General features: G+C 58.1%; 2 protein-coding genes across 2 annotated transcripts in view; one reads left to right on the forward strand and one right to left on the reverse strand.

The window, feature by feature from the left end:
* The window catches only part of PLCD3 (phospholipase C delta 3), a 14,166-nt gene extending 11,279 nt beyond the window's left edge, over positions 1 to 2,887 (forward strand). Inside the window, exons 12-15 of the mRNA XM_057385622.1 lie at positions 18 to 166; positions 1,137 to 1,272; positions 1,974 to 2,123; positions 2,203 to 2,887. Coding sequence (XP_057241605.1) covers positions 18 to 166; positions 1,137 to 1,272; positions 1,974 to 2,123; positions 2,203 to 2,291 — 524 coding nt within the window. The 3' untranslated portion in view covers positions 2,292 to 2,887. The remainder of the gene's footprint in view (positions 1 to 17; positions 167 to 1,136; positions 1,273 to 1,973; positions 2,124 to 2,202) is intronic.
* A 1,210-nt stretch (positions 2,888 to 4,097) lies between these two features.
* The window catches only part of NMT1 (N-myristoyltransferase 1), a 17,631-nt gene continuing 10,269 nt past the window's right edge, over positions 4,098 to 11,459 (reverse strand). Inside the window, exons 4-12 of the mRNA XM_057385604.1 lie at positions 10,592 to 10,710; positions 10,072 to 10,163; positions 9,378 to 9,494; positions 8,553 to 8,723; positions 8,105 to 8,213; positions 6,940 to 7,110; positions 6,546 to 6,713; positions 6,048 to 6,185; positions 4,098 to 4,370 (exon numbers count right to left, since the gene is read on the reverse strand). Of these exons, the coding sequence (XP_057241587.1) occupies positions 4,350 to 4,370; positions 6,048 to 6,185; positions 6,546 to 6,713; positions 6,940 to 7,110; positions 8,105 to 8,213; positions 8,553 to 8,723; positions 9,378 to 9,494; positions 10,072 to 10,163; positions 10,592 to 10,710 (1,106 nt within the window). The 3' untranslated portion in view covers positions 4,098 to 4,349. The remainder of the gene's footprint in view (positions 4,371 to 6,047; positions 6,186 to 6,545; positions 6,714 to 6,939; positions 7,111 to 8,104; positions 8,214 to 8,552; positions 8,724 to 9,377; positions 9,495 to 10,071; positions 10,164 to 10,591; positions 10,711 to 11,459) is intronic.

Below are 11,459 nucleotides of genomic sequence, written 5' to 3' on the forward strand. Positions count from 1 at the left end.
CCCCGCTGTCCCCACAGTGGCTCTCAATTTCCAGACGCCGGGGTACGAGATGGACCTGAACGCCGGGCGCTTCCTGCCCAACGGGCGCTGTGGTTACGTCCTGAAGCCGCTGTGCCTGCGCAGCCCCACYGGGGAGGGGTCCCGGCGCCTGGCACTGCACATCAGGGTGAGGACACCGCACTGCCACCCCCGTGTCACCCATGGCGTCCCAATGCCCAGCCAGGTGCCACCCACATCCCTTCTCCCAGGTGACACCAACCCCACTCCCCAGCAGGTGCCACCCAACCTCTTCTGGGTGACRCCAACCCCGTCACCTTAGGGTGATGCCAACCCTGTGTTCAGCCATGTCACCTTAGGGTGATGGCAACCCCGTGTCCAGCCAGGTGCCACCCATGTCCCCTCAGGGTGATGCCACCCCCATGTGGCACAGCCCAGTGCCACTCACACACCTTCTCCTGAGTGCCACCAGCCTCTCTTCTTCTGGGGACATTGACCTTGTCCTCACACCTGTTCGGGTACCACCCATGTCCCTTCTCTGAGATGGYATCAGCCACCTCCATCCTCCTTGCCCCATCTTTTATTATTTTAATTTATTTTTAATAATTTTCCATCTTGTACATTTTTTAAATTTTTACTTTTTAATTTTTTTTTGTTCTTATTTTTATTATTTTAATTTTTATTATTTAAATTTTAATTTCTATTCTAAATTTTATTAAATTTTATTTTTTTTAAATTTTTAATGTCTTAATTTATTTTTTAGATTTGATTTTTTTTTGTTTTTATTTTTATTTATTTTTTCTTTTTTTATATACATATATGTTTTAAAAATATATATATCCCCAATCCCACCAACCCTGTCCCCAAACGCAGCTGGTGTCACCCGTTAACCTTCTCCTGGGTGACACCAACCCTGTCCCCAAACCCAGCTGGTGTCACCCACAGCCCTTCTCCTGGGTGACACCAACCCTGTCCCCAAACCCAGCTGGTGTCAGCCACCATCAGCCACCTCTGTCCTCTTCACCATGTCCCCAACCCCCTCCCAGTGCCACCCTGTCCCCTCTCCTGGGGAACCCCTCTCTCCTTTCCCCGTCCCCACGCCCACCGTGCCCCCCGTGTCCCTGTCCCCGGTCCCACAGGTGATCACAGCACAGCAGCTGCCCAAGCTCAACAGGGACAAGGGCAGCTCCATCGTGGATCCCTTCGTGCGCGTGGAGATCCACGGGGTCCCGGCCGACTGCGCCAAGCAGCAAACGCACCACAAACTCAACAACGGTGAGGGCTGCCAGCTGGGCACCCGGGGACACCTCTGGGGACACCCCTGGGGACATCCCTGGACAGCTGGGCAACCCGGGGACACCCCTGGGGACACCCCTGGGGACACCCCTGGACAGCTGGGCACAGCCGGGGACACCTCTGGGGACACCCCTGGGCAGCTGGGCACCCCTTTTCCCTAGCGCACCCCATCATGGCCCCAGCATGACTCCCATTCCCCTACCACAGACCCCATTTCCCCAGTACACCCCATTGAGGCCCCAGTATCCCCCCAGTCCGCCCCAGTCCCCACCTTCCCCAGCACAGAACGGCAGCTCAGCGAGGTGGGGGCAGCGCCCTGGGGGTCCCGCTGGTCCCTGCGGGGCCATGGGTGGCCCTGGTGACAGCACTGAGAGTCCTTGCAGGCAGTGGGTGGCCCCAGAAGGTCCCTGCAGGGCAGTGGGTGACACCAGAGGGTCACTGTGGGGCAGTGGATGACCCCAGAGGGTCACTGTGGGGCGGTGGGTGGCCCCGGTGAGTTCCTGCAGGGCAGTGGGTGGCCCAGGAGGGTCACTGTGGGGCAGTGGGTGATCCCAGAGGGTCCCTGCAGGGCGGTGGGTGATCCCAGAGGGTCACTGTGGGGTGGTGGGTGGCCCCGGAGGGTCCCCACGGGCCATGGGTGGCCCCGGTGGCCGCAGCCATGCCCCACGCCGGTGCCGCAGGTTTCAACCCGCGCTGGGAGGAGACGCTGCGGTTCCAGGTGCGGGTGCCCGAGCTGGCCCTGGTGCGCTTCGTGGTGGAGGACTACGACAGCACCTCCTGCAACGACTTTGTGGGGCAGTTCACGCTGCCCCTGCCCAGCATGCGCCAAGGTGGGTGCGGGTGCCACCCCGCTGTCCCCCGGGCACGGGGACAGTCCCCTGCCACCCGCTGAGCCCCGTCTGTCCCCAGGGTACCGCCACATCCACCTGCTCTCCAGGGACGGGGCGTCCCTGTCCCCCGCCACGCTCTTCGTGCACGTTCGATGCAAGAGCCTGTGAGGTGCCTGTGGAGGGACAGCAGTGTCCCCGAGGTGCCTGTGGAGGGACAGCAGTGTCCCCGAGGTGTCCGTGGGAGGGACATCATGTCCCCGTGTGGGGGACAACGGGCTCCTCCATGGATGGGCACCCTCCTGCGCTGGAGACACCCCTGTGTGGAGGGGTCTGGGGACACTGCTCACCTGGCTGTGTGGACAGCAAGACTGAGAGACCCAAAAGGGTAGGACCCCCCTTCCCTGTCCCCCAGTGCCACCCCCTGTGCTGGTGCCCTGCTCCGCCCTCCTTGAGGGGACAATGAGGCAGTGACAGCCAGGATGGGTTGMCTGGGCCACCGACAGCCCAGCACAGCCCCACTGGGGTGGCACGGGTGACAGCAACCCCCAAATGCCACCAGTCCTGGCCATGCTTGATCCCAGCCCTTGCCTTGGGGTGCAAGRACAGTGGCATCACCACAGAGTCCCTGAGGGGACCCTGCCACCACACACACTCCATTGTGCCCAGCAGGGGACACATTGCCAACCTCTGCCCTGGCACCAGCGCCAGTCACAGATCCACACCCCAGGGTCAAGCCAGTCGAATAAAGGTTTTATTTTAACAGAGCCTGTCCCAGTGTCCCTGTCACCCCCCGGGGCCCACTGTGGGCGGATCAGGACTGAGCCCACCCCCAACCAGAGGAGCTGCCAAGCACCCATGGGAGCCAGGGGGAATCGTTGGAGCAGCCCTCAAACCTGCCATGGGGACAGGGGGAGGGTCCCACTGGGTGTCCCCCACCCACACCCAGCCTCCCCTAGCCCAGGACAGCAGGGACACAGAGGGGACACAGAGGTACTTGCATAGGTGACACAGGACCCCGAGCAGGGGGGATGTGATGGCACTGCCTTGGGGGACGTGATGGGCTCCTGGTCCCCACMGAGGCCCCACAGGTCCAGGCTGGGGCGGGCACAAGCTCTCAGGGTCTGTGGTGCCACGGGGTGTGACAGGGACACGCARGGACAGGGAGGCGTGGGAGTGCATAGACGGGGTCTTGGCCTTGGTGTGCAGCTTTGGAAACCTTTGGCTGGGCGGGCAGGAGCATCTCGGAGCTCTGGGTGGACAAGGTTTGTGACATGGCCGGAGGCTGTCCRGGCACTCCTTTCCCACACGATCTCGATGGGATGGACAAACGTTTTTCCGTGAAAACATTTCCTCGATGTCGGCGGATCCCACGGCACGAGGTGGTGGCGGGAGCTGGCGGTGGAGGCACCGGGTGGCGGGGCAGGCTGAGGTCCCAGGGCGATGCCGGTGGTGTGAATCCGGATTTCCAGAGCAAAGCAGAGGCTGGAGGTGCAGCAGCAGCGATGGAGCAGCCCCGGTGCCCGCAGCCCCGCAGGTCCCAGCAGAGCAGAGCAGAGCAGGGTGTCCCGGGCACACTCCAGAGCAGATTCCCCCCGGACCTTCGGGCACTGCTGCCCCCAGGCTCAGTGCTCACCCCATCCAGCAGGAAGGGTTGGACACTCCGTGGCTGGGCAGGAGATGGGACAAGGCATCGCTCGCACAAATAGCCCTTGGAAAGGAATCTCACGTGCTCCCAAACCCGCTTTAATGGAGTTTAACGGGAGCAAAGCAGGGGCAAAGAGCCGAGCAGGGGAGAGCCCAAAGCGCCCTCAGGGCAGGCAGGAGGGTTTGGCCAGCAGCCACCATGTCCCGGTGCTCCACGCATCAACCTCAGCTGTCCCCACGGAGAAAAGTCCCGGTCCGGCGGCCCCATGGTGACCTTCAGCAGCCGAATGCGACTCATGGCAGTTGGGAACAGGAAAGATTTAAAATATATATAATATATACTTTTATTATTGACCCGTGAAATCCATTATACGCCAATCATGATCTAGTTTCAGCAGTTACATTCCCTTGATCATGTCTTTACGAGGATGCAATTAAACCAAACGAGGAGACGGCTGATGGCGGCGGGGACGGCGGCGGCTCCGGTCCCCCTCTCCCGGCGTGGGTCCAGCTTTGGCAGAAAGGATGAGGGCAGCACCTCCACAGGCCCAGCTCCTCCACGCTCTCCTGGCAAGGGCTCCCTTACTGCAGCACCAATCCGACCTGGGAGCAATGGGAACGGGGTCAGGATGTGTCCTCTGCTCCWTTCCCAGCTCCGTGTGGGTGCTCCACCAGTTTGGGATATCTGAGAGCAGCACAGCCCTTGGGTTTGTGGCTGAATGGGCACAGGAGCCCTGCCCAGGCCTGATCTGGAGAGGTGACCAATGTTTGGGGTGTGACAAACCCTACCAGGCTGTGAAACAGCCTTGATTCATGAGCTGAGATGTTTGGGTTGGACCAGCTGAGCTCATGATGAGTAGAGGGGTGGAACACCTCTCCTACGAGTTGGGGTTGTTCAGCCTGGAGAAGGATCCAGGAGACCTTAGAGCCCTTTCCAGTGCCTAAAGGGCCCCCAAGCGGGACTTTGGGCAAGGAACTGGWGRGACAGGACACAGGGAAYRGCTTCCCACTGCCAGAGGACAGGGATKGACRGGATATTGGGAAAAAATTCTTCCCTGTRRGGKKGGGRRGSMMCMRRRRARSYKKKGSYYKYCCYKGRWYCCSGSMRKKSCCMMMGSCMRGSYKGRMMWTKGGGSYKGGRRSMAWYYKGGRWWRKKGRARGKGGGARGGAAGGTGGAAATGGAAGGGRGTAGAACAAGATACTCGTTTAGGGTTCCTTCCAACCCAAACCATTCCACGATTCTGTGGCTTGGGAGAAGCTGCTTGAAGAGCMTGGTCCCTGGGCATGTCCCTCTGCAGGCAGCTGGCACTGCTGGGGACTCTCAGGACGTGCGGGTGGCCGGTCCTGTGCTCTGACCCATCGGAACCAGAGGCAGCCCCACCACAGGGAACATCTCCAGCACCAGGCTCTCCCACCCACCAGCTCTCCCAGCAAGAGAAGGGATCGCTGACCCCTCCTGGGAACCTCCTGGGAAATTCAGCAGGCGACTGAGGCTGGTTTAGGGCACATGGATTTGTCCCAGAGACAGCCCTGGCTTCACACCAGGGAACCAAAGCCCTGTGACTGCTGACAAGGCATTAATGAGCTGTTAATGAGCTGTGATGGTGCTGGGCAGATTCTGGCTCTCAAGCACTGTGCTCTGCAAGGTGGCTGTGGACTGGACAGATGTCAAATCACATCTTTGGGGTGGAGGGACAGCAGCAACCAGAATGGCCCGGGGCAGGCAGATGGGGCTGCAGCCACAGCCCTGGAAGCAGCTGGGTGGGGACAAATGCCACCCTGGGATCCCGTGGCTCAGCCCCCTGCATGTGGTGGCACAGCTCCCCATTGTCACAGGTCCTGCTGCAGCCCAGAGGGGTGGCCGTTCCTCCCACCCCACCACGACAAGCTGACACCCAGGGCTATGCGGGGTCCTGTGTGGGATCACACAGCATAGCAACTGCTTCCCAGGTGACTGTCACAGCCCCTGCTGTCACACCTGTCACCTCTGCTGTCCTCTGGGCTTGGCCTCCTTCCCCAGAGGGAAAAGGTTKTGTGAGGGGTAGGACTGAACCTGCACTGGTCCAGGGATAAAATGAGCTTGGGAAGACGAGTGAGGAGGGATTTTCCCTGGGGACACACTCTGTGCAGAGATGGATTCACCTGTCACCGTGAGTGACACTGAGAGGACATCAGCTGGGCTGGGAATGCCAAGGTGTGGGTGACACCCAACTCATGTCCCCAAGGCTGTGGGGATGAGACCCCTCAGCACACATGGGCAGGATCCCCCTGGCACTGACCTTCTCTGGTGCCATGCTGGGACACTTCCAATTGTACAGGTAATACTGCAGGTTCCCGTCACCGATCCCAAACTTCAGCTTCTCCAGGAAGGTTTTGTTTTCCATGAGATCCAGTGCATTGAAGACGTCGAATCCTTTCTGCACAGGGAAGATGTGAAGCCATCAGCTCCTGCTTTTGTGCTGGGGAGTTCCTCCCACCTGTGAGCAGYCTGTCCCCCTTTCCTGCCTGGATCTGAATCCCAGGAAAAGGGAAGAGCTCGGTATTGGGGTCCCCACCCTCAATCCAACTGTAGGACATGAGTAACACCCCAAGCTCAGCTCACCACGAGCAGGAAGGCTCAAGGTCATCCTGCACCCCTCCCCTGGGGGGCAGATCCTTCAGGATTCGGGATTTGCCCTTCCCACAAACCCAAGGGTGGTCAGCCTGCAGGATCCTTGTGGGGTCCTGGTGAGCTGCCCAGTGCCCTGTGGTGCCACCCCATCCCCACCATCCCTCACCGACTTGGCGAGGATGAGCGCGTCACTCATGAGGTCGATGAGAGGCGTCTTGGTGTGAACGTTGTAGAAGGAATAAGCAGCTTTCAGGCTCTTGTGGGTCGGGTGGTTCATGATGGTGGAGGGCAGCGTGTAGAAGCTCAGGAAGTCTGTCACCTCCCCCGGGGCACTCTGCAAGGCAGAAGTGACATCAGCACACATCAGATGGGATAAAGCCCAGTCAGAGGGGCTCTGCCAGTCGGAGTGATGGGTGGGAGGAGACTTGGGGCATGCCAGGATGGAGGCACCATCCTCTCATCCTGGAAAGGCATCTCAGTGCCTTCCCCAATTGCTCCCACAGCTCCAGCAGAGGCAAAATCCCAGGAAAACACCCCCCAATTCTGCTCCTGCCCCTCACCTCTACCACAAAGGTGTCAATGATGTTCTCCTGAGGTAAGAACCAGTGCTCCACCTCCTCTCGGCTCATCACGGGCGTCAGGTGGAACTGCTTCAGGTACTCGGTCAAGAGCTTGTGCACAGCTGAGATGTCCCTGTGCTCCATGGGCCGCAAGCCGGGAGTCTTGGGAGTCTGCAGAAAGTGGGACAAGTCCTTTTGGTGCTTGCACAGTGGTTTTCATCACCCAAGGGCTCTCTAACAAGCAGCACRGAGATGCTCTCTGCTTAGATCAGCCCATTTTCAGCCCCCTGGCCCTGCGTGCCCAGCAAAGGATGGATGTGATCAGCTGTGACACCGATGGCACAGATCACACAGAGCACAGCACATCCCAAATCCCCAAGTGCCAGGTCAGGTCCCACTGGAAGTGGCCTCCTACTCACTAAAGACACAAGATCCCTGCTTCCCTCCAGGTCCCTGTTCCCACTCACAGCAGGGTCGGGCTGGGAGACACATCCCAGGCTCCACAAGATGTTATTCCCACTTGGCCTCAATTACTAATCTAAGGCTGGGATGGCTCAGCAAGCCCAGATCTGCTCTGGGGCTGAGTTTCTCTGCAAAAACCAGTAGCTCCAGCCTAGCAGCTGCTGATGCCTGTGGGAGGCAGAAGCTGGGAGCTGCCCAGCATGAAAGCAGCACTTTGCACCCCAAAGGGGCAGCTCTGGCTGACAGAAAGGAGCCAACAAGGTCGGGGAAGGTGGTGGCAATTTTAATGCACTGCTTGTTTTTTATTCTCCCATCTCCAGCTGGGGAACTTCCCCAGCAGGACAACTGCAGTGCCAGAACYGATCAGTGTGACTGAAGAATGAGGGACTAACTGGATCCAAGGTCACAGCGAGGCTGTGTTTGGACAGATGAAGGCTGTCACATCTGCCTGCTCGTTTTACCAGGATGACAGGCTGTGACTCACCAGCAAACAAAACCTCACGGGGTCCTCTAACTGCAAGAATTTGCCCTTAMAATGCAGGTACCCAGGCAAAAATACAGAAAGATTAAATAAAGCACAACTGCTTGACAGAGTCATTTACTACAAGGAACAAACCCTGGCTCTCCAGGCAGAGGATTTGACCTCACCCAGGATGTCTGTGCCTGTCCCCTCTCCTGAGCTCTGCCCCCGGCTGGCACCCACCTCGGGCAGCCGGTAAAGCTTCGTGGTACGTTGCATAGTCATGTTCCTGCTCAGGTGGGAAAATTTGACCTCGATGAGTTTCCGAGGGTTCAGGGAGCGGTGCCAATACCTGYGGAAACACACTGGCAGTGGGAGACTGGTTCTGGGCCAGCAGGGCAGCCACGGGGGCACGAGGTTCCCGTGGCTGCTGCGAGGGCAAGCGAGAACATCAGGCAGGCAGCTCCCCGCAGAGAGAAACACGGCTCTGAAGTGTTTGTGCTGCCAGAGTCTCTCTCCTCTGCCGTGTTACATCAGCAGCTTTAGCAAAGCTGCTGCACTTAATCCTGGAAGGGCAGCGTGGGGAGGGAAACCTGGGCTGGCATCGCTCTGTTCTGTCCCAGGACACAGAGGGGACCTTGGGAARGGAAGGTCTGCAGACAGGAATCCTGGGAGAGCCACACACACTCACCTGCAAGTCCCCACAGGCTTTGGCAGCACCACTCCTGCAGTGTAAACAGCCTGGAAGATCCCCTCCAGATGCACCCTCCGTGTGATCTCACGGATCAGAACCGGAGCCACCCGTTTGGAGCGCAGCTTTTTGTGCACACACAGGAAGTTTATCTCCACCATCTTCTTCTCTCTTGGGGAAGAAACAATGCAGGGTATGAGGCTTGACTGCCCTGACCTGGGAGGATCAGACCAACGCCCTGGGCAATCTACTTCACGAATACCTCCAAGCCCCTTCAAGGGAATGAGGAGGCAAGAAGGGGCAGGGGCTGGGTTTGGAGAGCCCTCCCTTAAGCTGTTACCCAGGGATTCCCAGGGAAAATGGTCTGAATCTGTCAGAGGAGGTTTAGTTTGGATATCAGGGCATTGAACATGCTCCYCAGGGCATGGGCATARCCCCAAGGCTGCCAGAGCTCCAGCAGAGTTTGGAGAACGCTCTCRGGGATGCACAGGGTGGGACTGCTGGGCTGCCCTGGAGATCCCTTCAGTCTCAGGAGATTTTATGATTCTATGTCTCCATTTAGCCCTGGATGATTTCTSTAAGCCAGAGCACTAAACTGACCTCACTCATTGAGGAAAACAGCCTTCAGGGTGGTTAAAAACAAAGATGTTCCTGCCCAGAACATCCCTGCCTGCATTAATTATCCCACATCTTCTCCTCCAAGCAGCAAAATATCTCCCTGGCTGTGGGCTGGGGAGAACAACATAGCCAGACCCCTCAGCATTCCCAGGAAGCCCCAGGTGCCAGCAAGGGGCAGGATGAGAAATGCACTGGAGCAGCACTCACGTGTCATAGATGTGGATGGTGGCTGGGATGGCGCTGATAAATCCCACCAGCTTCTTGCTGGAGACCACTCGGACCCCGCAGTGCCACTGGGGCAGCCAGCCTGGAGGACGCAGTGCCCTGGGGAGGGGACACACCTCAGCTGTCACCTCCCATCCAAGGTCCCTGGTGTACCTGCTTCTGCCTCCCACCCTGCCCTGGGACACCCTGCATCCTGCTGGTGAAAGGGTGACAGTGATGTGACAMGGACTGCTGGGATCCAGGGCAGTTCCTGCACCCCACAGTCCTCACTAGTGGAGGAAATCCCTGTTCCTCGATTCAGGAACACCCTCAGGAAACAGCAGCTCTGCTGCAACAGGACTCCAAGGGTAATTGCTGGCAGCTGCCTTCATCCCATAGCTCCAGGGCACTAAGGAATTCCTCAGCTATTAAGATTTTCACTAACACTTGAAGGGATCAAACCAAAGAGGAAAAAAATCCAATTTTAAGCTCCCATATCTTGAAGGAGCCAGAGGCAGGCAGGGCTGGGTGACAGCCCCTCTCACCGCGTCCCTGGGACGCTGCACAGTGACAGATGGGGAAGAGACGTTTCAGGAAGAAGGGAGCTGGGCTGAGCAAAGGCAGCTGCAGCCCTGTCACCGGGATCAGGTCTGTCAGCATCCCACACCCTGCACTCTGCAYGCCCGGTGCCACTCACCACAGCAGGAACTCGGGCGAGTAATCGAAGCGGAACATGTTGTCATCGTCCTCCACGTAGTTCTCRTTGAGCAGCGTGTAGAGCTCCTTCAGCTGCAGCAGCACAGAGCAGCAGGTTCAGGTTACTCAGCCATCACTGCCCCCAGACAGACCCTGAACATTTTGTGTGTGGCCACAGCGCCGGGCTGTGTCCCTGTTCTGGCATGTCACCCCACCTTGGGGTCCTGGACTGGTGTCACATGGAGCAGGGTGAGCAGCAGGACACTGCTCAGAGCTGTGTCACCACCCAGGGAGGTGGGACAGCCTCTAAAAGGTCTTGCTAAAGGAAAACTCCTGGCTTTGGGCATCCTTACAGCTCCTTGAGGAAATGAGGCCAAGCTGGGATGGGTAACAGGGGATTGTAGTGGAGGCAGTCAGAGCCATCCAAGCCCGAGGAGATGGAGTGACAGAGCTGGAGTGTGGYCTGCTGTGCTGAAGGACGTTTCCAACCCCAAAACCRTCTCCAACAGTCCTGTACTTACCACACCTCTGTCCCCCAGGTCCAGGGCATCCCAGGTGAAGCCCTGGGGCAGGGTGTATGGCTCCTGACGGATATTGTCCTTGTCTGGCTCCACYGGACCATGGGTGTTCACCACTTCTCCTGTAACACACAGCAGGAAGCCATGAAGAAATTCTCCACCGTAAGAGGCCAAACCTCCACAAAACCTCTGTGGTGTCCAACGTGCAGTGGCACACAGGGATTGTCACTTCACCCACCCAGTTTGGGACATGACAGAGGGCAAGGAATCAAAACTCTTTCCAGGACAATGGTGGAGCCCATCAGGTGACAAAAGACAGCCACAAACACATCCCCCAGCTCCACACCTGATCCTTCCCCAGCTCCATAACCCCAGCACTTTCCCGTGAACCCCTCCATGGGGTGGTGATGTCCTGCCAGCTCTGGACACTGCCACTTGGCAAGTGCCAGGGTTTCCTGCCCACTGTGCCTAAAGAAGAGCTGCAGTGAACAACACAACTTTTGTTGTAAAACCACCGACTCCCAAAGGCCCTGATTCAGGCAGGAGATGTTGGCTCCAGCTCCAGCTTTCTCGGGGATGTCACTCCAGTGCTGCCAAGAGAAGCGAGTTGTGCTAATTAGGAATTCCCTTAAAAAGGCATTGAAAAGGTTTCCAAGCAATGGGGAGGTGAKGAAAGCCCAGAGCAAAAACTTCCCCCATCACACCCAACCTGGGCAGCTTCCAGAAATGCTCACCCCTGGCCGCCCTCTGTGTTTGGAGCAGGTGMTGAACTGCTCTGAGATCTGGTCCCAAAAATCCCACAGAACTTCTGTTATCTGGCCCTAAATAGCCCCATGTCCGTAACACAGTGTGCTGGAGTGTGTCAGGACCA

Source organism: Malurus melanocephalus, unplaced genomic scaffold (assembly GCF_030028575.1).
Source record: "Malurus melanocephalus ecotype Western Australia unplaced genomic scaffold, MMel_1.1 scaffold_848, whole genome shotgun sequence".
In the NCBI taxonomy this organism is placed as follows: Eukaryota; Metazoa; Chordata; class Aves; order Passeriformes; family Maluridae; genus Malurus; species Malurus melanocephalus.